Source organism: Scyliorhinus canicula, chromosome 15 (assembly GCF_902713615.1).
Source record: "Scyliorhinus canicula chromosome 15, sScyCan1.1, whole genome shotgun sequence".
Taxonomy (NCBI): domain Eukaryota; kingdom Metazoa; phylum Chordata; class Chondrichthyes; order Carcharhiniformes; family Scyliorhinidae; genus Scyliorhinus; species Scyliorhinus canicula.
In genome coordinates this window covers 142595881-142622730 of record NC_052160.1, presented here as the reverse complement: position 1 = coordinate 142622730, position 26850 = coordinate 142595881, and the positions used below count along the sequence as shown (strand labels likewise).

Here is a 26850-nt window from a genome sequence, read left to right as displayed (position 1 = left end):
GGGTCATCCTGCCAGGTCGAGCAGGGAGGCCCTAATCATCTCCAGAGTCTCATAGGACAAGGCTGGGTCTGTGGGACCTTCAGGCCATCTTTAAATATCTTTGTGATCTTTTGCGGTTTGCTGCTACGTCTCGGTGTGTCCCAAGATCCACATCAGAGGTGGAGGAAACCTGCTGCCTTCTGTGCCCTGTGGTCTCTGGAGGGCCTGGATCCAGAGGGCCTCGGCCGTCTTACCGACATCACAGATGTCACCGTGCCACCCTATTCTGTCCACTGCCCACGAGATGGTAACCTGCCCTTGCATCTTGGTGGAGGGCGTTGGTCTTATTCCAACATTGGTCGGCGATCCTCCTCACAAAGCTGCCTGAAGTGGCAGCTGCTGCCACTGCCTGCCCGGTGGTCCCCTGTCCTCCCTCAGGAGAACCTATTTCCCACCTCTCATCCACAGCGGCGAGAAGCCAAAGCGAGGAGCAGGTCTGCTCACTGCCGTCCTTGTGTGTTGACTGGGAGTGAGTGGTGAGGGAGGGTTTAAAAGCAGCTCCCCCTTGTTAGTGGCGTGGCACTGAGGTGCGAGTCTGGCGAATCAGACGGCGCGACAGCCAATCACGGCGAGAATCTCATGGGGAATTATTTTTGGATTATGTGCCATTGAGTACGGGCCGCAATCTCGCCTACGCGGCTGTCGAGAAACTCCCCGTCAAACATGCCCAAATGATACTTTGAAATGTTTCCGTTAAATCGTGTCCATGATTTTCAACTTTCATCTGACTGGGGTTTTTGCAATTTGATATTAAACAGAAAAAAACTACTTTAAAATGTATGGCCACGTTACAAGGTATCGGTGAAACACAAACACAGAGACACACCAAGCGCGTCACTATCTCAAGAAGATAAATTAAAATGCAATGTGCCGCTTATTGAAACAAGTGGTGCAGGGAATGTGAAGGAAGTTTTCAACAATGTAAACAGCCCAAGCTATCTATCTATCTATATCTATCTCTCTATGAAAATCTGCACTCTCTCCCCTTCTGTCTTTTGAAACAAGTGTATTAACTAGTCTTGACGTGAACTTCTGTGAGCCTCCAAACGAACCGAGATCGTGTAACAATTGCAATATAAGAACTAGGAGCAGGAGTAGGCCATCTGGCCCCTCGAGCCTACTCCGCCATTCAATTAGATCATGGCTGATCTTTTGTGGACTCAGCTCCACTTTCCGGCCCGAACACCATAACCCTTAATCCCTTTATTCTTCAAAAAACTATCTATCTTTACCTTAAAAACATTTAATGAAGGAGCCTCAACTGCTTCACTGGGCAAGGAATTCCATAGATTCACAACCCTTGGGTGAAGAAGTTTTATATCTGACCACATCCGCACATCAACACCAAATCGGCCACAATGTTGAACAATCTACCTCTCGAAGAGAAGCTGAGGACACTTGAATGTACATTTAACTTATTTTTATTGAAATCTAACTTCTCTTATTTCTGATGTGTGTGAAATGGTGTTTTTTCTTCTTTATATCGGGTTTAGTGGACAATAAATTTGCTGTTTCTTTAACTCAAGAAGACGTTTGTGAGGGTCACGAAGAATCCACCAGGAGCTTTATTTATCACAATATGTACAATGCTCACTATTGATTCTTTCTCCAGTCGGTACCACATTGGCCAGCTCCATTTATACAGCTTCACTGCTAATGATTCCCCCCCCCCCGGCACCCCCAATTGGGGGAGCTCATGGGTTGGATTTTCTGTTTTTGGGACTACGTCTCCACGCCGTCGTAAAAACTGTGGATTTTCACGCCAGAAAAACTGGCATGAAAGGGCCACATATTCCCAGACCAGCAGGGGGCGAGCAGGGACCCGGCGTAAAACTAGCAGCTTTTGCTGCAGATACGGGCCCCCACTCTTCTGGGTTGGAGGTCGCGCATGCGCACGGCGGCGTCCTCCAGCGGCCACACCGTGCTCCATGCTCCATGGCGGACTCAGACCATGGAGCTGGACATTAAAAATGGACCCCCCCGATCGGCCGCCCGCCCAACCTTGACTGCCCACCCAAACATTGGCCGGTCACATTTAAGGCCCGCCCTGCCCTCCGATCGGCCCGCCCCCAACCAGAGCGGTCGCTGACTGAGTCCGTAGCCACCACTATAGTTTCCTGACCGGCAGGACCATGAGTGGTCCACGCCGTCGGGACTTTGGCCGGATGGGGGTGGGCTTCCAACAACGGCCGCAGAACCTCTCCGAGCATGCCACCTTTCGGGGCCCGCAGAATCTCTCCGTGTACGCCACCTTTCGGGGCCCGCAGAATCTCTCCGTGTACGCCACCTTTCGGGGCCCACAGAATCTCTCCGTGTACGCCGCCTTTCGGGGCCCGCAGAATCTCTCCGTGTACGCCGCCTTTCGGGGCCCGCAGAATCTCTCCGTGTACGCCGCCTTTCGGGGCCCGCAGAATCTCTCCGTGTACGCCGCCTTTCGGGGCCCGCAGAATCTCTCCGTGTACGCCGCTTTGCGGGGCCCGCAGAATCTCTCCGTGTACGCCGCCTTTCGGGGCCCGCAGAATCTCTCCGTGTACGCCGCCTTTCGGGGCCCGCAGAATCTCTCCGTGTACGCCGCTTTTCGGGGCCCGCAGAATCTCTCCGTGTACGCCGCTTTGCGGGGCCCGCAGAACCTCTCCGTGTACGCCACCTTTCGGGGCCCGCAGAATCTCTCCGTGTACGCCGCTTTGCGGGGCCCGCAGAATCTCTCCGTGTACGCCGCCTTTCGGGGCCCGCAGAATCTCTCCGTGTACGCCGCTTTGCGGGGCCAGCAGAATCTCTCCGTGTACGCCGCTTTGCGGGGCCCGCAGAACCTCTCCGTGTACGCCGCTTTTCGGGGCCCACAGAATCTCTCCGTGTACGCCGCCTTTCGGGGCCCGCAGAACCTCTCCGTGTACGCCGCTTTTCGGGGCCCGCAGAATCTCTCCGTGTACGCCGCCTTTCGGGGCCCGCAGAATCTCTCCGTGTACGCCACCTTTCGGGGCCCGCAGAATCTCTCCGTGTACGCCACTTTTCGGGGTCCCGCAGAATCTCTCCGTGTACGCCGCCTTTCGGGGCCCGCAGAATCTCTCCGTGTACGCCGCTTTGCGGGGCCCGCAGAACCTCTCCGTGTACGCCGCTTTTCGGGGCCCACAGAATCTCTCCGTGTACGCCGCCTTTCGGGGCCCGCAGAACCTCTCCGTGTACGCCGCCTTTCGGGGCCCGCAGAATCTCTCCGTGTACGCCGCTTTGCGGGGCCCGCAGAACCTCTCCGTGTACGCCGCCTTTCGGGGCCCGCAGAATCTCTCCGTGTACGCCACCTTTCGGGGCCCGCAGAATCTCTCCGTGTACGCCGCCTTTCGGGGCCCGCAGAATCTCTCCGTGTACGCCGCCTTTCGGGGCCCGCAGAATCTCTCCGTGTACGCCGCCTTTCGGGGCCCGCAGAACCTCTCCGTGTACGCCGCTTTTCGGGGCCCGCAGAACCTCTCCGTGTACGCCGCTTTTCGGGGCCCGCAGAATCTCTCCGTGTACGCCGCCTTTCGGGGCCCGCAGAATCTCTCCGTGTACGCCGCCTTTCGGGGCCCGCAGAACCTCTCCGTGTACGCCGCTTTGCGGGGCCCGCAGAACCTCTCCGTGTACGCCGCCCTTCGGGGCCCGCAGAACCTCTCCGTGTACGCCACCTTTCGGGGCCCGCAGAACCTCTCCGTGTACGCCGCCCTTCGGGGCCCGCAGAATCTCTCCGTGTACGCCGCCTTTCGGGGCCCGCAGAACCTCTCCGTGTACGCCGCCTTTCGGGGCCCGCAGAATCTCTCCGTGTACGCCGCTTTGCGGGGCCCGCAGAATCTCTCCGTGTACGCCGCTTTGCGGGGCCCGCAGAACCTCTCCGTGTACGCCGCCTTTCGGGGCCCGCAGAATCTCTCCGTGTACGCCGCCTTTCGGGGCCCGCAGAACCTCTCCGTGTACGCCGCCTTTCGGGGCCCGCAGAACCTCTCCGTGTACGCCGCCTTTCGGGGCCCGCAGAACCTCTCCGTGTACGCCGCCTTTCGGGGTCCCGCTGGGATCGGGAAACCGGCGCCAGTCCCAATTCCGTGCAGGGAAAGAGATTCTCTGGTCCGGCGCCGGTCGCGATTTCGGCGTTGGGATGCGGAGAATCCAGCCCCATATTCCCCAAGGAACATGGGGTAACCAATTGTTCCAACCAATAGGATCTGAGCAGGTTATAACAAAAACCTTGTTGGATTGGCTCCTTATTACTCACTGCTTCAATGGTTAAATACATTCTGATTTGTAAAAGTCATAACCCCATTAAAAAAAGAGACTGAAACCTTTGTTGTGAGCAGCCAAGGAAGTTGAATAGAGGGGAGCCAGTTCAACCACTCTCCTGCAGTTAACAAACATGTGTGTCAACATTAGGTGAGGACTAAGCTGTCATGGCCATTGAGTGTTGCTCATTGACTAGACTCAGAAAGAGAAGGGTTGCTTGGGCAAGGACATTACATGGTGTTATGTTTCTTTGTTGCCACAATGAGGAAGAGTGTGGAGGTGCCCCCACTCTGGTATACTTAGGGTGTTGCTCAAACAACTGAGATGGTGATCTGATCAAAGCTCGCGCACACTCTGCTGACCTCGCTACACATCACGTGACACTGAATCAGCAAGAATGTATTCCCAGATATGAAACACATCGTAATCCAACATCAGACAATGCATTCGGCAAAGGAAAAGAAAGTCATGGACATTAAATGAAAAAAAGTCAGAATTTATATGGAGCTGAAGGGCCCTTCAGTTACTGCAATGTCGAAAGAAAGTGTTTCTGCCCCAAATGCCCTTGTGTACTTAAAGCAGGAGATATTTTCTGAATGAATTTTGGAAGGGGACCAATCAGAATGAGAAACATGTGCAATTTCAATTCTGCTTTCTTGCAGTATAAATGGTTTGAGCTTTGCTTACCTAAATTCGAACACTGCACCACACTCATGTGACAGCGACACCTGGGTGGACATTTGTATCGACGGACCACAGGAAGCTCAGGAGTTGGTTCGGCTGCAGATCCTGATTCCTCTCCCACAAAGTCGAAGAAGCTAGATTGCTTGAAGGGTTTCGCCTGGCAGAGTACGAAAGCCACTAGGCAGGATATGAAGACCTGAACCGCTCCACTCATGGTGACTGAAATGAAGAGAACAGCAGGATTACAGCATCTGTGCAAGTTGTTGCTGCTTGCACTGGTCGAAGGTCTAACTTACATCCCTTTCAACAACACTCCCTGTCCTTAACATACCCCATTTGCACAATTTCCCCAGACAAAGGAGGGCCTTACTTTGAGGCAGTTTATTTACTCAATATAGTTTTATACGCTCGCTCGTCGTCTTCCCTTCTGTCACGTACAAACTCCTCCTCAAAGAGCATGTTGGCAGCCAATGGAAGTGTGCGTCTCAATGCTGCTGCATAGCACTCACCTGGGGAAATCCACCTCTTTGTAACCTTCACCAGCTCGCTAGTCTCCAGGATCTTGGCATCCCTCCAATTCTGGTCTTCACCTAACTCGGTCCAAACCTAACCTCTCTGCTTCTCTAAATCACTCCCCCCCTCCCCCCTGTAAAACACTGCTGAAATCCTACCTCTCTGAACACCTCCTCATCACAGGCCATAATATCTCTTCATCTGGTTCCGTGTCAACCTTTGTTTGATCTCACTTCTGTAAAGTACCTTGGGCCTTTTCGCCACCTTAAAGATGTTCTATAAATGCAGGTAATTATTGTTGCTGAGACTGCCCCATCAGTTCTTCCCACACTGCACAGGCACATTTGAGCACTAATGGACTTTAATCGGGTAAATTCACGAAAATAGTCAAAAAGCAAATATTGCAAAGCATTGATCTTTTAAAATGTATTTTCATAGCCATCAAATTGAGAGATTTTTTTAAAGTAAGAAGTCTTACAACACCAGGTTAAAGTCCAACAGGTTTGTTTCAAATCACTAGCTTTTGGAGCGCAGCTCCTTCCTCAGGTGAATCACCAGCGCTCCGAAAGCTCGTGTTTGAGACAAACCTGTTGGACTTTAACCTGGTGTTGTAAGACTTCTTACTGTGCTCACCACAGTCCAACACCGGCATCTCCACATCAGAATTTTTAAAGACACAGAATTACAATCCTTTTCCAAGAATTGCTTCCTGTGAGAAAGCGGGAATATTATATATACAAGATTAAATGGGAATGAGGGAACAAGAAAGGTGCTCCTAACCCAGCCAGACTGTCCCTCACAAACTGGCTGCCCTGTACATCACAGTGGACACACTTCCCACCCACCCAGGGCCACGCTATTTACCAATAAACTCCAACTGAAGTCAACAAAACAAAATATATGTTTTAAGATGGGCTGGTGTAATACGTCAGCAGTAACTCAACTGGTAGCACATTCGCTTCTAAATTGTAGGGTTCTGGGTTCCACTTCAGGACAAGGCAGACATTACGATTGTGCTCTTCTAATGATTGGGTAAATAAAGGGTGGCACGTGGCAGGGTGGTTAGCACTGCTGCCTCATGGCGCTGAGGTCCCAGGTTCGATCCCGACCCCGGGTCACAGTCCGGGTGGAGTTTGCACATTCTCCCCGTGTCTGCGTGGGTTTCACCCCCACAACCCAAAGATGTGCAGAGTAGGTGGACTGGCCACGCTAAATTGTCCCTTAATTGGAAAAAAAAATAATTGGATACTCTGAATTTATTAACAAAAACCAAAGAATGATTGGTAAACATTTTGTGGGTTCATTGATTTAAACGAGGCACTTGTGAACATATCCACATGGGTAGAAAACTTGAAGACATCTGCAGCAGGGCTGTGTGCACTGCGTTCTGCTCAAAGTGAAACGGAGGCTGGATCATATGACACACTTCCCTTCCACTGATGTCATGCTGCTATCCCTTCAAGGCATATTAAAGATTCTCTCCGCCCCCTCTTTTAAAGTCATAGAGCCATAGCGTTTTTACAGCACAGAAAGTGGCCCCTCAGCCCATCGTGTCTGCACTGCCCATCATGCACCTAGCTACTATAACCCCATTTTCCAGTACCTGGCCTTTAACCTTGTATGCTGCGGCATTTCAAGTGCTCATCTGAACACTTGTTAAATGTTGTGAGGCTGTGAACTTGTTGTCCCAGCTATAAACCTGGCAATTCCACACACACATTTTATCTCTGAAAGTTGATCATCACCTCTTGCAGCTTTAAGAGAAGCTCCTTACTTTCTAAGTGAGTAAAATGGGTAAGAGGAGGTAAATTGCTATTCACTGCTCTGCCAAACATGAGCTCTGTTGGTTTGGAAGAGTTGCACTTGAAGGTGTTTCTCTCAGATGTAACATTGCAATGTGCAGACCTTGCTTATTCAGTCACATTTAAGAATTTGGAATTTTACCGTGTGCATCATTCATTCAGCTTGGCTGTTAGATCTAGGGTGATGGCGAGATGTAGTGTGATTGATATTCCACTTCTCATATAAATCCTGAAATGGCTTAACAACAAATCACAGACCATTGCCCATAATGATTGCTCGAGGCACAGCAAATAAACTGAAAATAGTAGTTAGAGTGTGCATGGCAGTTGTGCCTAATGTGTTGTCAAATAATGGGTAATTGGTAGAGTAATCGACGATGACAACAAGATCAGTGCCATATACATGAATGAGATCAGATGAGCTTTTGGACCAAGAAATTTCTTCTTTGTGTTCATTGTGTGGACTTGAAAACCCACTTAATACCACATTATGCTCTTCACATGCCTCACACTTCTTGGCAACGACTTCAATGCCTTAGCTCATTCCCAGCTGTTTGCGGGATTCTCTGTCGGCGGGATCCTCTGCTTCGCCGGCAGCGCACCCACACCCACGGTATTCCCGACGGCTTGGGCTGGCCACAATGGGAAACCCCATTGGCCGGCTGCTGGAACAGAGGATCCCGCTGCCAACGGGGGGGGGGCACCACGCCAGAAAACGGGGCTGGTATTGTCAGAGAATCCCAACCTGTCTCTCCGCGAGTCTTCTCCTCCAATCTATGTCCACGTGTCAATGATGAAGTTGTTGAAGAATATCAGGTCCAAAAATGCCCTGGGAGATGCCCAACCATCCCGATTAGGCCAAAATGGTCTCACGTGTCCGTGAATTGAATCAGGCCACATTTCAGCGATGGTTTTCCACAGTTTCTGGGGTTTGCGTGGCGCAAAATGTACCAGATCAATTTGGAGAACATCTTCAAGTTTGATGTCAATGAAGTAAATCTGTGTATCTAAGGATACATCTCATGTTTTCACTGGGTTAGGCAATCTGCTAAGTGTATCCGGTGCGACCATCACGTTACCTGGCTTGTAGCTAACCTTACAACCATAGCCTTGAATCTTTAACGAGGAACGTTGAAATCGTGACGGTGTATTGGTCAATGGTTTTCAGCAAAACATCTCCAGTGGCTTGTGGTCGGTTTCCACCACAAAGTTGATCTGCCACACGTTAATGGCACATTTCAGACAGTTGGACACCAATCCATCATTGCATGCTGCTTCCATCAATAAATGAAGGTGAGGTCATGTTAATGCTCTGTTCATCCAACAACAGCATTGGCAATACAGATACATTCTGGCACAACGCATAAAATGCAGAACATATGAGCTTCAACGAGATCCAGGATAACAGGATGGCAGCACGGTAGCATTGTGGTTAGCACAATTGCTTCACAGCTCCAGGGTCTCAGGTTCGATTCCGGCTTGGGTCACTGTCTGTGTGGAGTCTACACATCCTCCCTGTGTGTGCGTGGGTTTCCTCCGGGTGCTCCGGTTTCCTCCCACATTTCAAAAGATGTGCAGGTTAGGTGGATTGGCCATGCTAAATTGCCCTTAGTGTCCAAAATTGCCCTTAGTGTTGGGTCGGGTTACTGGGTTATGGGGATAGGGTGGAGGTGTTGACCTTGGGTATGGTGCTCTATCCAAGAGCCGGTGCAGACTCGATGGGCCGAATGGCCTCCTTCTGCACTGTAAATTCTATGAATTCTATGAATATATAACCCAAAGGAAATAATTGAAAACAGTATCACCCAAAATGGGTCTAAAATGTAGTCAGCTCCTCGGACCTCTCCGCGAGATGTACCGACTGGTAACCATGCTTGTCATCAAGTTTGCAAAGTATTTTGCACCTGCTAATCTTGGATTTAACACTTCTGATGCAAGGACAACATTTCAAAGCTGCATTTAAAGTCATGAATCGAGATATATTCTCAGTGATCCATCCTCTAAGGCACTCGTGATTGAGATGCACTAAACGATGCACTCTTCGAATAATTCTGTCTTTCTCCATCTTGCCCAGATTGTCCTTCAATTGTCTTGTCAACTGATGCTGCATTTATCTGGTGGATCAATTGACTGACTTGCATTCTCCTGCAAGTGTAATTTTCCAGCTGCTCAAAACTGCTGCTTTTGTCAAAACATTCTGGGTATTTTCATCCGGATCGCAAGCCTGAGGCACAAAACATCTGAGGGTCATCTGAACATGTCAATCAAGCTGCATTTAAACAGCTCACAGCACTTGATCTCATTCAACCTGGGAGGTTGGAGGCTAGAAGACTGGCTCCCAGATTCTCAGAGGGGCCCCTCACCCAAGTGCTGGATGTCGCGGAGGAGAGGCGGGTCACAGTCTATCCATGTGTTGACAGGAGACCCTCCAGTAAGGTCACCAATCCTGCCCTGAAAATGGTGGCAGGAATGGTCAGTGCCAGCAGCCTGACCAAGAGGATGGGAATTAATGTAGAAAAAAATTAGTGACCTACAATGACCTAACGAGGTTTAGCTCAGTGGGCTGGACAGCTGGTTTGTAATGCAGAACAAGGCCAGCAGCGTGGGTTGAATTCCCGTACCGGCCTCCCAAACAGGCGCCGAATGTGGCGACTAGGGGCTTTTCACAGTAACTTCATACATGTGACAATAAAAGGTTATTATTATTGGGCAGCATGGTAGCACAGTGGTTAGCTCCGTTGCTTCACAGCGCCAGAGTCCCAGGTTCGATTCCTGGCTTGGGTCTTTGTCCGCGCAGAGTCTGCACGTTCTACCCGTGTCTGCGGGTTCCTCCCACAGGATTGGCCATGCTAAATTGCCCTTAGTGTCCAAAAAAAGATTAGGAGGGGTTGTTGGGTTGCGGCGATAGGGTGGAGGTGAGGGCTTAAGTGGGTCGGTTCAGACTCGATAGGGCGAATGGCCTCCTTCTGCACTGTATGTTGTATGTTCTATCAGCAACCCTTCTGCCACATCCCGGAATGTCACCTCAATCCCACAGGTCACCACTCCTCAGGTTCCCAGCCACCTGACTTCCAGCATCATCCTGAAACCTGCCCCCAGCATTCCTCATCACCACCCCTTCCTGCATAAATGTAGTGCCCACATGTGCCAGTTGTCGTCAACCTCTGACCCGTCAGGCGGCTGGCTCACATCATCCCCATTTGTGTCTATAAAACCTCAGGAAACCCCAGAAGGTAAATTAAACAACGTCCAACTCATAAAGATAAAGTAAAGGCCGTAATGCGGCTTACAGCTCACAGGTTCCAGTCGGGAATACCGGAAGTGCCGATCCCCATCTGGGTCGGCATTCTAAAGGACAGATTTACGAGCCCCAGCTGTGTGGATCTCTGCCCAATAGCGGGGGAGCTTGTATTCTATGTGTCCCATGGGGAGATCAGTCCATGTGTCCCTGTGCATCCTGTGAGGGTTATTATATCCGCCCCCACACACCAGGTCCAATGATTTCCCTCCAGTGGGTTGTTGGGGGGGGGGGGTCCCCTTTGCCATTGTGGCTGTGCTTCCACCAACTGTGAGGCAGGGCTGGGGGACAAATATCAGGTCAGAGAGCATCCTTCTTGTGCAGAAAGACAACGGGGCAATATTGGGGGTCCGGCTGATTGTGACCTTCTCCGAGAGTACTGCGGGTTCTGTGTCCATATCCGACGCTGAGTCATCCATGGCCTGTTGGTCCACACATAGGTCTCCAGTGGGAAATGTTTCCTGACTAAGGGACAGCAAACAGGATGGTCAAGGCACAGATTCATCCCGTGTGCCATTCTCCGGGGAGGGGGCCCCTGCCCTTGAGCTGGTCCACATGCTTCTGCACAGTCCACTCTCTCATCCTGACTGTGCAATAACCTGGCCCCGCTGCCCCCACTATAGTCCTGAGGACCCACTGGGCGCCGTCCCCGAAACTCCGAACGTGAACATCCCCTGGTTTAAAATATGTGATCACGGGTTCCCTTGAAACTCAGCTGGCACGGTTTCTATCAACAACCGAACGATGCGAACTCAGCGTGTGAGGGTCAGCTAGCGGCCTGTGGAGGAGGGGGGGGGGGGGGCACCGATCGGCGGGCCGGCCTCTCTGGCTCGGGGAATCATTCCCTACGCGCCAGCCCTGTAGTCCTGCGTTGAAGGAGGCCACTGCGCATGGGCGGATCCCGCAGCACCCAGTTCGTACCGGGATCGGCAGCTGGAGCGGTGTGAACCATTCCAGCGCTGTGCTGGACCCCTGTAGGGGCCAGAATTAGCCCTGGGAGTGATGGCGTTTATGACAGATTGAACACTCTGCCGCGGGATGAGAGTATCCCGCCCAGAGTGTGCCGCAGGAAACTCCGCCTCAACAAGGAGACAGTGCGGCATCTGTGTCATGTCCTCGTGGACTTGGCACCACTTGGAGTTGGAGGGCACCCGGTGGCCATCAAAGTCACTGCAGCTCTGAACATCTACGCTTCAGGGTCATTGCAGGGCCCGAGCGGAGACTTGTGTGGCATCTCACAAGCCACACCCCACAAGTGCATCCGTGAGGTCACAGATGTCCTGTTTGCCCGGGCAGCTAACTATATAAACTTTTAATGTGGACCAGGTCCACCAAGGTGACCGGGCAGCAGGATTCTCTGCCATTGCTGAGATGCCGCAGGTCCAGGGAGTAATAAATGACACGCATGTCGCCTTGCACTCGCCGGGCAGTCTGAGAATGTTCTACATCAACAGGAAGGGGTTCCACTTCCTGACCTTCCAGCTGATGTGAGACCACCATGTGAGGATCACGTGTGTGTGCACGCTTCCCAGGGAGTGTGCACGATAGCTACATCCTGTGGACAGTCCCGGCCTCTTCGAGGACCATCCCAGGATGGCCGGTTAGCTCTTGGGGATAAGGGAGGACCTGGCTACTGATGCCAGCATGAGGGCTGATAACCGATGCAGAGACCCGATACAACAAGGCCCATGTGGCCGCCTGGGTGTCATTGAGCGGTTCATCGGACTCCTTAAAATGCGGTTCCGATGCCTCGACCACTCGGTGGTGCAATACACCCCCCAGAGGGTCACCCGCTTCGTGGTGGTCAGCTGTGCCCTCCACAACCTGGCGCAGCAGCAGAGCGATGTGCTGGACTTGGAGAGGGAGCAACATGAGGCCATCTCCCAGGAGGAGGACGGTAAGGAGCCGATGCAGGAGGGGCTGGAGGACGAGCCTCGGGAGGACCTACAGGATGAGCCAGGGGATGGTGGACAGGTGGTAGCGGCGAGGGTTCGGCAAGCCCAGAAGGCCAGGGGAGACCACACCCTCACCTTCACCCTCACCTTCACCCTCACCTTCACCCTCACCCTCACCCTCACCTTCACCCTCACCCTCACCATCACCCTCACCTTCACCCTCACCTTCACCCTCACCCTCACCCTCACCTGCTTCACATAGGATATCCTGGCAATGCCCACCTGCGACATGCTTTGGAGTGCCTCGCCAACGTCCACCTGAGACTGGAACACGTACCCCAGCATGTCGGACACGTACCCCAGCAAGTCGGACACGTACCCCAGCATGTCGGACACGTACCCCAGCATGTCGGACCCCAGCATGTCGGACACGTACCCCAGCATGTCGGACACGTACCCCAGCATGTCGGACACATACCCCAGCATGTCGGACACGTACCCCAGCATGTCGGACACGTACCCCAGCATGTCGGACACGTACCCCAGCATGTCGGACACGTACCCCAGCATGTCGGACACGTACCCCAGCATGTCGGACACGTACCCCAGCATGTCGGACACGTACCCCAGCATGTCGGACACGTACCCCAGCATGTCGGACACGTACCCCAGCATGTCGGACACGTACCCCAGCATGTCGGACACGTACCCCAGCATGTCGGACACGTACCCCAGCATGTCGGACACGTACCCCAGCATGACATACCCCAGCATGTCGGACACGTACCCCAGCATGTCGGACACGTACCCCAGCATGTCGGACACGTACCCCAGCATGTCGGACACGTACCCCAGCATGACGTACCCCAGCATGTTGGACACGTACCCCAGCATGACGTACCCCAGCATGTCGGACACATACCCCAGCATGTCGGACACGCACCCCAGCATGTCGGACACGTACCCCAGCATGTCGGACACGTACCCCAGCATGTCGGACACGTACCCCAGCATGTCGGACACGTACCCCAGCATGTCGGACACGTACCCCAGCATGTCGGACACGTACCCCAGCATGTCGGACACGTACCCCAGCATGTCGGACACGTACCCCAGCATGTCGGACACGTACCCCAGCATGTCGGACACGTACCCCAGCATGTCGGACACGTACCCAAGCATGTCGGACACGTACCCCAGCATGACATACCCCAGCATGTCGGACACGTACCCCAGCATGTCGGACACGTACCCCAGCATGTCGGACACGTACCCCAGCATGTCGGACACGTACCCCAGCATGACGTACCCCAGCATGTTGGACACGTACCCCAGCATGACGTACCCCAGCATGTCGGACACATACCCCAGCATGTCGGACACGTACCCCAGCATGTCGGACACGTACCCCAGCATGTCGGACACGTACCCCAGCATGACGTACCCCAGCATGTCGGACATACTGCCGAGGCCCGAGGCCCGAGGCCGTGACTGACTACGCCATGCTTTGGACACCTTCATGCTGCCAACGTCGTGCACCAGGCTCTCTACCATCGCCACACAAACAGTGTTGGCCTCAGTGCCACTCATTGTCGGCACTCGTTGTGCCTGCTGTCTCTGGGACTCCTCCAATCATCTATAGACCTGCTGGAGTGTCGCGAACGTCTCCTCAGAATCTCACGGCCGCAACCTATCCACTGCATCAGCACCGGGTAAACCTGGTCCAGAGGCTCAGCATCTGACTGGGATCCAGCAGCCCTCCAACTGCTGTCTCCCCTGGGCGTTCCAGCCTCCACCTGATGTACATCAGCAGCTGTGTGGTGCTCTCCAGAATGTGCCTCAAGGAGACCTGACCACTACACAAGCCCACCGAGGTGTGTGTCTCTGCGCTGGTGGAGGTTGGCATGAGCGGCTCTCCCTGGTAATGTGTGGTTCGGGGCACGGTATAGTGCTGGGTGGGAGCACTGCCAAGGGGCTGGTGCCAACCCACCCACCTGTGCGGACCAGTGGAGGTCATTGATCTTATGCCACTTGGTGCAGGTAGTCCTGGTGATGCTCCTTGAACTGGTGGTCACTGCCAGACCCTCCCAGGCGACACTGGCTGACTTGCGGCTGACACTCCGAGCCCCTCAGGCGCTTGCCCGCGTCAAACAATCCGGCCAGGTCCGCATCCCCGAATCGTGGGGCTGGCACCCTCAGTGGCCTGGCTGTGGGCTGTGTGGGGTTTGCTCCCCCTTGTTGGTGGGGATCTGATGGGTGCAGTCCCGGTGAATCAGCTGGCGGGACCATCATTCACAGCACAAAGTCTTATTTTGTGTTATAGTTAACATTTTACAGCAGTGACGGCCATGCTGGGCCAAGGGCCGAGAAGCTCGTGGCTTTTCCCGCTCGTTACCACACTTCATAACTTTCCATTAAATCGCGCCCTTCGACTTGCTCTTCCAATAATTTCATCGTCCAGCTTCTGTTTTTAACAGAGCTGAGAAAGTTGTTTCCTCCCTCTCTACTAAACTCTACTACCTTCAATCCTGTGAAAACTAAATCCAAAAGATCTTTATTTTTTTAAATGTATTTTATTCCAAACATATTCAAAAATATAACAACACAAATCAATAATGTTCTCAACTCCCCCACAGTTTGGACAATTTGTAATGATGTGTATATTGACTGGGACGCAAAGAGTTAACAAGTTAATGATAATGCTTCTTACCACTAGGGGGAACCACAGAACAGTCATATATATATCATGTGACTTGGGATATTCTGGGAATTAGGAGTGAGAAGAATGTCAGACATAGAGAGCAGTTCTGTACTTGAGAAGTTCGGTAAGTTAGAGATAGAATCGTTTAACATAGTAACCTTATACTTCCGACCCAGCCACCACGTCACCCCCGACCCAGCCAGGCCGTCACTCCTGGGCGGTGTTACCGACCCAGCCAGGCCGTCACTCCCGGCGGTGTTACCCACCCAGCCAGGCCGTCACTCCCGGCGGTGTTACTGACCCATCCAGGCCGTCACTCCCGGCGGTGTTACCAACCCAGCCAGGCCGTCACTCCCGGCGGTGTCACCGACCCAGCCAGTCTGTCACTCCCGGCGGTGTCACCGACCCAGTCAGGCCATCACTCCCAACCCAGCCAGGCCGCCACTCCCGGCGGTGTTACTGAGCCAGCCAGGCCGTCACTCCCGGCGGTGTTACTGAGCCAGCCAGGCCGTCACTCCCGGCGGTGTCACCGACCCAGCCAGGCCGTCACTCCCGGCGGTGTCACCGACCCAGCCAGACCGTCACTCCCGGCGGTGTCACTGAGCCAGCCAGGCCGTCACTCCCGGCGGTGTTACTGAGCCAGCCAGGCCGTCACTCCCGGCGGTGTCACCGACCCAGCCAGGCCGTCACTCCCGGCGGTGTCACCGACCCAGCCAGGCCGTCACTCCCGGCGGTGTTACCAACCCAGCCAGGCCGCCACTCCCGGCGGTGTCACCGACCCAGCCAGGCCGCCATCCCCGGCGGTGTCACCGACCCAGCCAGGCCGTCACTCCCGGCGGTGTTACTGAGCCAGCCAGGCCGTCACTCCCGGCGGTGTCACCGACCCAGCCAGGCCGTCACTCCCGGCGGTGTTACCAACCCAGCCAGGCCGTCACTCCCGGCGGTGTCACCGACCCAGCCAGGCCGTCACTCCCGGCGGTGTTACCAACCCAGCCAGGCCGCCACTCCCGGCGGTGTCACCGACCCAGCCAGGCCGTCACTCCCGGCGGTGTCACCGACCCAGCCAGGCCGTCACTCCCGGCGGTGTTACCCACCCAGCCAGGCCGTCACTCCCGGCGGTGTTACCGACCCAGCCAGGCCGTCACTCCCGGCGGTGTCACCGACCCAGCCAGGCCGCCATCCCCGGCGGTGTTACCCACCCAGCCAGGCCGTCACTCCCGGCGGTGTCACCGACCCAGCCAGGCTGTCATTCCCGGCGGTGTCACCGACCCAGCCAGGCCGTCACTCCCGGCGGTGTTACCAACCCAGCCAGGCCGTCACTCCCGGCGGTGTCACCGACCCAGCCAGGCCGTCACTCCCGGCGGTGTTACTGACCCAGCCAGGCCGTCACTCCCGGCGGTGTCACCGACCCAGCCAGGCCGTCACTCCCGGCGGTGTCACCGACCCAGCCAGGCCGTCACTCCCGGCGGTGTTACTGACCCAGCCAGGCCGTCACTCCCGGCGGTGTCACCGACCCAGCCAGGCCGTCACTCCCGGCGGTGTTACTGACCCAGCCAGGCCGTCACTCCCGGCGGTGTCACCGACCCAGCCAGGCCGCCACTCCCGGCGGTGTCACCGACCCAGCCAGGCCGTCACTCCCGGCGGTGTCACCGACCCAGCCAGGCCGTCACTCCCGGCGGTGTTACTGACCCAGCCAGGCCGTCACTCCCGGCGGTGTCACCGACCCAGTCAGGCCATCACTCCCAACCCAGCCAGGCCGTCAACTCCGGCGGTGTTGCCGACCGCCAATCCAGCAATATCCTTCGCTGAGCAATTAGAGAGGCGAAGGCCATCAAATCGATCCACTTCCCCCCTCTCAGCTCCAGCATTTCCAATACCCCAAAGATCAATACCATTGGGTTTGGCCTGATCTCCGCCCCCACAATCTTCCATCGAGTCCCAAACACGACTCCCAGAATCTCTCCCACTTCTCACAGCCCCAGAACATTTGCACAGAAAAAGCTGAAAAAGCTGCGTCTAACTTGTGCGTCTTGCTTCCCTCTCCTGGGATATCGGCACTCATAGAATCCCTATGTTACAGGAAGAGGCCATTCTGTCCAATGAGTATGCACTGACCCTCTGAAATAGCGCCCTACTTAGACCCACTCCCCTGCTCTATCTCAGAAACCCACCTAACCTGCACATCCCTGAACACTAAGGGGCAATTTAGTATCACTAGTCCACCTACCTAGATATCTTTGGACTGTGGGAGGAAACCGGAGCACCCGGAGGAAAGCCATGCAGACACGGGGAGAACGTGCAGACTCCACACAGACAGTGACCCGAGCCGGGAATCGAACTTAGCACCCTGGAGCTGTGAAGCAACATTCTGATGAATCTACGCAGTACCCCTGCCAATCACATACCAAAATATCGTTTCCAAGGTCAGATTTCAGAATTATATATCAGGGCTTTGTAAATTGACAGTGAAACTTCCTCCCCTTAATTGCCGGGTCCGTGGCCGCGCATGCGCACGGCGGCACCCTGTGACGGCCAGGCTCTACAACACAGCGCTGGCCGCGTGGACTCGGTCTGCCAGATAGTGCCCCGCTGAAAACCCTCTTGCCACCCCCGGACCACCCGCCACCAGTCCTCCAGTCCTCCCCCCCCGCCCCCCCCCCCTCCCCCCCCGCCGACTCTGGCGGCGTGCGACACAGTCCGCAGCTGCCAAGCCAGGTTCACGAACGTTGAGAGAACACGTGCCCCACGCCGTCGGGAAGTCGGCCTATCGGGGCCGCAGCACGAAGAAGGTCCTCAGGTAACATTTTTGAGGGGCCTGAGCATCTGAAAAATTGCGGCGCCCCCAATTTCGGCATAAAAATGGATTCTCCGGCTGATCGCCAAACGCGATTTTGGCATCGGCAATCAGAGAATCCCGCCCAAGGGCTTTATCGGAAAACATCTTACTGCTGTGGCCATATCATCCACTAGGCGTTACAAGGGAGTGCAAACCGTATGATGCTGCTTGGCTTCCTGTGGTAATATACTCAGAATCTTCGCAGATTAAGCAGTTAGAATTAAACCTGGTCTAAATTAGCTTGCCTAAGCCGGAGTGATGTAGGGCTGCAACAGTTGACCTCAGCCAGCCTAGACATGGGTGGGGCAAACCAGGTAACGTTAACATTTATGGACCTTACCTGGGAACCCCTGATAGAACCTGTACATTGTACAAAATGAATAAGGGCAGAACTGAGCTGTGATGTTCCCGTTGTCAGCGCTTGCTGACCCTCGTTGTCTAAGTCCACATATTCAGTAATATGTCAGATGAGCAAGGAACTGGAGAGTGATTGTTGATATTCTCCTCCAGCAAAATCGGTCAGCAGAGGAAACGGTAAAACAAGGGGATAGGGCCATGTAGGAACGTGGTCCAAATGGAATGATTGAATGTTAGCCGTTATAATCAGAATATTAAGGGGAGGAAGTTTTACTGTCAATTTACAAAGCCCTGATATATAATTCTGAAATCTGACCTTGGAAACGATATTTTGGTATATGATTGGCAGGAGTACTGTGTAGATTCATCAGAATGTTACCAGGGTTCCAGGAGTTATATATGGAGGAGATTACTTAAATCAGGCTGGAATTTCCTGAAATGAAGATTGTGAAGTGATGAGTTTTTAGGATTTTGAAAGGAATTGATCGGGAAGATGGAGGGAGACTGCTGAGGGAATCTACAAAGGGGATTTACCTGTAAAATCAGAGCCAGCTATTCAGGAGAGAAGTTAGGAAACATTGTTATACAATTGCATTGTCCCCCTAAAAGTCATGACTGCTAGCTCAATTAATAATTTTAATGGTTTAGCTAAGGCGGATGGATAGAGTTAAGGTACAGGTGAGCTGCGATTTTGTTGAATGGCAGTACAATTCTCCCAGAAGGCCAGCCCAGACAAAAGAAATACTAATCTGCAATCTCATAATGATATTGCAATGTGTCAAGCTCAGCCATGGGGCATTAGGAATGGGATTGAAGGGAAGCTGAACATGTCAGTTCGAAAACAGGGAAGAAATTTGAGAGAGGATTAAAATGAAAAATTCTAGAGAATGGTGGCAAACTACATGTGATGGAAATATTGAGACATCCAGAAAGTGAGAAAGCTGATCTGTACTAAAATTCAGACAATGACTATAACACAGATTATACGGAGAGAAATGGTTCTGTTAATAAGGCCCGTTGCCATGTCATTCCATGAGAAACAGATGTCGATATATATATATTTGTATTATATCGGCAAGGACCTTACCCAACGAAGGCCAATATTGCACCTTTGACTAGGCTCCCCTCTACTGGATACGTGCATTATTACACAACAATCGTATATTAAAGACCACAGTTAGACTTCTTGGACAGGTAAATCCATCCGGGTCTGACTTCCTCAATGTTTTCCTTCTAGCCCCTGAACCTCAATGTAAACGCAAAACGATTTTAAAGTCCTGCCTTAATTTCCACTAGCTCATTGCCACCCCCTCATCTCCCAACGAATTAAGTATGAAGTTTTCAACCGTTTTTTTCAAATCCCACTGCAGCCTCTCCCAGTTTCATGGTCCAACTCAGTTTTCCCCTTTTCTGACCCGTGCATTGACCATCCTTCTGCTCTATCTATCTGGCACCATAACAGCCGAACCACAGGAATGTTACAGTGCAGAACGAGGCCCAACGTGTCTGCGGCGGCCAAATTTAGAGGAAAAAAGAAACCAGATGCTCATTTTAATCCCACTTTCCAGTACCTGGCCTGTAGCTTTGCACGTTACAGCACTTCACATGAAGATCCAGGTGCGCTTAAAATGAGTTGAGCATTTCAACCTCAACTACCAATTCGGGCAGTGAATTTCAGACGCTGACCATTTTCTGGGTGAAAGGTTTTTTCCTCATATCTCCTATAATCCTTCTATCAATCACCTTAAATCCATGTCCCCAATCATTGGCCCCTCAGCCAGCAGGAACAAGATATTCCTGTCCACCTTGTCTGGGCCCCTCATATTTGATACACCTCAATTAGGTCACCGGGTAGCCTCCTCTGTTCTAAGGAAATCAATCCCAACTTACCCAATCTCTCCACAGAGCTGCATTTTAAAACCATGGCGACATTCTTGTAAATCTCCTCTGCTCTCTCTCCAGAGAAATTATGGGCAGGATTTACCAGCTGTTGCGGAAATTCCAGTCCCACGGCGGTGCACGGGTTTCCCGGAAACGAGGGATGCTGTCACCGGGAAATTCCGTGACAATGGCATTCCACCTCCCTTGCCGAAAAACATGCGGTGTGGTGTTCTTTGTGGTTCTGATCCGAGGATGGTTGGTGTAATGTTCACAAAGACCACAACTAGCTTTTATATTGAACAAAGCTAAGGATCTATTTACACTACTTAATTGGATTCGACACTTACTCCTATATAATAAACAGTAGATAATAAACATACAATCTGCACTCATCTACTACTAATCTCTACACTAACACAATAACTATGATCTGCTCTCACTCACACTATCTTTCCTACAGTCTGTCTTTAACCTATCACTCACAAGGCTTAGCATCAATGCCTTATATAGTTCTGCATCTAGCTCCCTCTCGTGGTTGATTTGGGGATAGCATTAACCCTTACAGTTCTGTACATTTATCATAATATCACATGCGGCAGCGTTTTTGGTAAATTCCGCCCTACATCCTTCCTTTAATGTGGCAAACGGAACTGTACACAAAACCCCAGCTGTGGCCTAACCAGCGTTTTATGCAATTCATCGTTACATCCCTGCTTTTATATTTAATACCTCACCCAATAATGGTAAACATTCCATACGCTGCCTTGACCACCTTCTCCACCTGTCTTGCCACCTTAAAGAACCAGTGGACATGTACTCCAAGGTCCCACACTTCCTTAAACCGTCTCAATACCTTCCCCTTTACTGAGCATTCCCTTGCGTTATTACCCCTCCCAAAATGCATTACCTCACTTTTCCGGATTGAATTCCATTTTTCACTTCTCTGTCCACTCAGACAAACCATAATTCTGGAGTCGACAGCTATCCTCTTCACTATCTGGGCGGAACGGTGGTTAGCACTGCTGCCTCACAGCGCCAGGAGCCTGGGTTCTAATCCAACCTCGGGTGACTGTCTGTGTGGAGTTGCAGGTTCTCCCTGTGTCTGCGTGGGTTTCCTCCGGGTGCTCCGGTATCCTCCCACAAGTCCCGAAAGATGTGCAGATTAGGTAGGGTTATGGTGATAGGGTGGGGGAATGGGCGTAGGTAGGGTGCTACAACACTTGTTGTCATTTTTATCCAAGAATGGTATTCAAGATATGTTGGTTTGTTTAATTGGAATATATCTATCTATATAGGGGCAGGATTAGAAAACAAGGAAAATATTCAAACCGTTAAATGTGAGCTATATCTTTGTTGCTAGTGTGTATAATTCTGTGTTTGAATTAAAGTTTGTTTTATCATAAAAGCTGTCTGCTAGTCAGTGTTGTCATTCATAAATGTGCAAACTAAAAAGTTGGGTTCACGTCCGGAATCCTATAACAAATCGGGGTTCTCATTCTCGGATCCAAAAGAATTGGGTTCTAGTCTTGGATCTTTACAAAACCATTGGAGTTTTGGTCCGGATTCATAACACGTGTGCATCCGCAGTCACTAGGAACATGGGACCGTCCACTGGGTCAATATAGTCTGTAATGGGTGCGTCGGCCTTTCCTGCAGTGACTAGTGGTGAGCTTCAGGGGTCGGTGGGATCACAACTTTTCAAAAGGTACATTAACGATTTGGAAGAAGGAACTGAAGGCACTGTGGCTAGGTTTGCAGATGATACAGGTATGCAGAGGGACAGGTAGTATTGAGGAAGCAAGGAGGCTGCAGAAGGACTTGGACAGGCTAGAAGAATGGGGAAAGAAGAGTCAGATGGAATACAATGGGGAAAAGTGTGAGTTATGCACTTTGGTAGGAAGAATGGAGGCACAGACTATTTTCTAAACGGGGAAATGCTTTGGAAATCAGAAGCACAAAGGGACTTACGAGTCTGAGTTCAAGATTCTCCTAAGGTTAACGTGCAGGTTCAGTCGGCAGTTAGGAAGGCAAATGCAATGTTTGCATTTATGGTGAGACGGCTAGAATACAAGAGCAGGGATGTACTTCTGAGGCTGTATGTGGCTCTGGTCAGATATCATTTGGAGTATTGTGAGCAGTTTTGGGCCCCGTATCTAAGGAAGGATATGCTAGCCTTGGAAAGGGTCCAGAGGAGGTTCACAAGAGTGATCCCTGGAATGAAGAGCTTGTTGAATGAGGAACGGTTGCGGACTCTGGGTCTGTACTCATTGGAGTTTAGAAGGATGAGGGGGGATCTTATTGAAATCTGTAGGATACTGCGAGGCCTGGATAGAGTGGACGTGGAGAGGATGTCTTATGGTCTTACGGTCTTAATGGTTTCAGTGGTGGTGATTCTTAATTTTGCACAGGATTGACCTTGCCCCACTTTCTCTTCGATTTGTGCCTCTAACCAGCAAAATAAGCGTGTGCTTATGTAAAGATGAGACGTGAAGGTTCAGTTAGGGCGCTTGAGAGTTACAAGTTAGCTAGGAAGGACCTGAAGAGAGAGCTAAGAAGAGCCAGGAGGGGACATGAGAAATCTTTGGCAGGTAGGATCAAGGATAACCCTAAAGCTTTCTATAGATATGTCAGGAATAAAAGAATGACTAGGGTAAGAATAGGGCCAGTCAATGACAGTAGTGGGAAGTTGTGCGAGGAGTCCGAGGAGATAGGAGAGGTGCTAAATGAATATTTTTCGTCAGTATTCACACAGGAAAAAGACAATGTTGTTGAGGAGAATACTGAGATTCAGGCTACTAGACTAGAAGGGCTTGAGGTTCATAAGGAGGAGGTGTTAGCGATTCTGGAAAGTGTGAAAATAGATAAGCCCCCTGGGCCGGATGAGATTTATCCTAGGATTCTCTGGGAAGCTAGGGAGGAGATTGCTGAGCCTTTGGCTTTGATCTTTAAGTCATCTTTGTCTACAGGAATAGTGCCAGAAGACAGGAGGATAGCAAATGTTGTCCCCTTGTTCAAGAAGGGGACAACCCCAGTAACTATAGACCAGTGAGCCTTCCTTCTGTTGTGGGCAAAGTCTTGGAAAGGTTTACAAGAGATAGGATGTATAATCATCTGGAAAGGAATAATTTGATTAGAGATAGTCAACACAGTTTTGTGAAGGGTAGGTCGTGCCTCACAAACCTTATTGAGTTCTTTGAGAAGGTGACTAAATAGGTGGATGAGGGTAAAGCAGTTGATGTGGTGTATATGGATTTCAGTAAAGCGTTTGATAAGGTTCCCCACGGTAGGCTATTGCAGAAAATACGGGGGCATGGGATTTAGGGTGATTTAGCAGTTTGGATCAGAAATTGGCTAGCTGGAAGAAGACAAAGGGTGGTGGATGAGGGGAAATGTTCAGACTGGAGTCCAGTTACTAGTGGTGTACCACAAGGATCTGTTTTGGGGCCACTGCTGTTTGTCATTTTTATAAATGACTTGGAGGAGGGCGTAGAAGCATGGGTGAGTAAATGTGCACATGACACTAAAGGCGGTGGAGTTGTGGACAGTGTGGAAGGATGTTACAAGTTACAGAGGGACATAGATAAGCTACAGCGCTGGGCTGAGAGATGGCAAATGGAGTTTAATGCAGAAAAGTGTGAGGTGATTCATTTTGGAAGGAATAATAGGAAGACAGAGTACTGGGCTAATGGGAAGATTCTTGGTAGTGTCGATGAGCAGAGAGATCTCGGTGTCCATGTACATAGATCCCTGAAAGTTGCCACCCAGGTTGAGAGGGTTGGTTAGAAGGCGTACGGTGTGTTAGCTTTTATTGGTAGAGGGATTGAGTTTCGGAGCCATGAGGTCAAGTTGCAGTTGTACAAAACTCTGGTGCGGCTGCATTTGGAGTATTGTGTGCAATTCTGGTCGCCGCATTATAGGAAGGATGTGGAGGCATTGGAAAGGGTACTGAGGAGATTTACCAGAACGTTGCCTGGTATGGAGGGAAGATCTTATGAGGGAAGGCTGAGGGACTTGAGGCTGTTTTCGTTAGAGAGAAGAAGGTTAAGAGGTGATTTAATTGAGGTATACAAGATGATCAGATGATTAGATAGGGTGGACAGTGAGAGCCTTTTTCCTCTGATGGTGATGTCTAGCTCAAGGGGACATAGCTTTAAATTGAGGGGAGATAGATATAGGACAGATGTCAGAGGTAGGTTCTTCCCGTACCAGCCTCCCCGAACAGGCGCCGGATGTGGCGACTAGGGGCTTTTCACAGTAACTTCATTGAAGCCTACTCGTGACAATAAGCGATTTTCATTTCATTTACTCAGAGAGTAGTAAGGGCGTGGAATGCCCTGTCTGCAACAGTAGTGGACTCGCCAACATTAAGGACATTTAAATGGTCATTGGATTGACATATGGACGATAAGGGAATAGTGTAGATGGGCTTTAGAGTGGTTTCACAGATCGGCGCAACATCGAGGGCCGAAGGGCCTGTACTGCGCTGTAATGTTCTATGTTCTACGTGCCGGTTATATCCAAGACCATCGTTGTAACCTACCAGCTGCTAAAGAAGGCATACCTTTATACGGCCCAAAGATTGGCGTCAAGGGTTGATGATCGGTCAAAAGAGTAAAATAGTGTCCTAAAGGTAGTGGTCACACCTTTTTACCCAGAATATGATGCCCCAAACCTCTTTTTCTAGCTGAGCAGAATTCCTTTCTGTGCTCATAAGAATTTATGAAGCAAATGCTATTCAACCTTCCTCTCCTGAAGCATTATGTGCGATACAACTTCCACAACCCCAAAGGGTGATACATCACAAGCAAGTTGTAACTTCAGCTTGGACCTGTTGTGAACCAGCAGCTCTGGATTCTGCAAGGCATCTTTTACCTCCTTGAATTCATTTTCACATTTCTCTGACCAGTGCCTTACCTGTTTGGCACATAAAAAATGTTAGGTGGGGTTATGGGGTTGCGGGGGAGTGGGCCCAGGTAGGGTGCTCTTTCAGAGGGTCAGTGATGACTCAATGAGCCAAATGACCTCCTTCTACACTGTAGCTGTTCTATGATTCTAGTCTATGAAATTCCCTTTCATTACATAAGTTCATAAGATATGGGAGCAGAATAGGCCATTCGGCCCATCGGGTCTGCTTCGGCATTCTATCATGGCTGATATGTTCCTCATCTGCGGCCTACAATGTTACAGACCAAGAGCTGGATTGCGAAATCAGCCCGAGCATCTCCTCCCCAGAACACATGACCTAGGAGCGGGAGTCAGCAATTTAGCCTTGCGAGCCTAAACACCCTGAATGTGATCATGGCTGATCCCATCCTGGCCTCCACTCCACCGTTCTGCCCGTTCTCCATAACCCTTCAACCCATTACTAATTAAAAATCTGTCGAACTCCTCCTTAAATGTACTCACTGTCCCAGCATCCCTTGCACTCTGGAGCAGCGAGTTCCACAGATTCACAACCCTTTGGGAGAAATAGTGTTTCCTCAAATCTGTTTTAAATTTGCTACCTCTTATTCTAAGATTATGATCTCTTGTTTTCGAATGCCCCAGAAGAGGAAGCATCAGCTCCACGTCTACTTTATCCATACCTTTCAGCATCTAGTATACCTCAATTAGATCTCCCCTCATTCTTCTAAACTCCAGAGAGTACAGGCCTAACTGTTCAATCTCTCCTCTTATGACAAACCACTCGTTTCTGGAATCAATTTAGTGAAACCCCACTGAACTGCCTCCAATGCCACGGCATCTTTCCTCAAACAAGGAGACAAAAACTGTGCGCAATACTCCAGGTGCAGTCTCACAACACTTCCTTATCCTTATACTCAATTCCTTTTGCTATAAATGGCAACATCCCATTTGCTTTCCTTTTTATCTTCTTCCTCCCCTCCTGTGCGCCAGATGGTTCTGATGACATTCTTCTGAGGAACCAACATCATCACCAATACCCAAAATGGAAAACCGATAGATGAGTGGGACCCCAGGGGATTCCTGCATCACCGGCCTGGTCCTGTCAGACTGCCTAGTGGCCCACCCATTCCCTTTCTGCCACCAGGCTCCTAAGCTGCGGTATGACTACGTCTCTGAATTTACGGTCCATGTGGCTTCTAGCTTAGCGTCATGCACCGTGGTGACTCCAGCCAGCACTTGAGCTCTGAAACCTGGAGCTCAAGTTTCTTCAGCTGGTGAAACGTTCTGCACATGTGGCCGTCTTATACGCCGGTCGTGTCCACAGCTTCCCACATATTACAGGACATGTATTACACACGACTAAACTGTCCTTCCATGTCTTCAATTTACTTCCCTTATGTTAAATTTATTTTACTTTTGCTTATCTGTATTACTTTATTTTACCTGGCCTTGCCTTAACTTTACTTCGCTATTTCTTGTGTTTCTTATTGAAATCTAAGAAGCTACTTTTTAAACGAAATGTGTTTTTCCTTATTTCAGCCACTTAAAGACCCTCCCTAACAGAAGTTTCTCACCAACCAATGAACTTATGTTTCTCCCTTATTCAAGCTCAGCCCCCTCATACAGCTTCTTTGTCCCCCCAGAAATTTACAGCGCCCTGCACATCTTTGGGTTGTGGGGGTGAGACACACGCAGACATG

At 51.2% G+C, this 26850-nt stretch overlaps 1 protein-coding gene across 1 annotated transcript in view; it reads right to left on the bottom strand.

Annotated features, from left to right (window-relative positions):
• The window catches only part of LOC119978082 (decorin-like), a 260844-nt gene that overhangs the window by 54213 nt on the left and 179781 nt on the right, over positions 1-26850 (bottom strand). The window contains exon 2 of the mRNA XM_038819467.1: positions 4966-5181. Coding sequence (XP_038675395.1) covers positions 4966-5181 — 216 coding nt within the window. The remainder of the gene's footprint in view (positions 1-4965; positions 5182-26850) is intronic.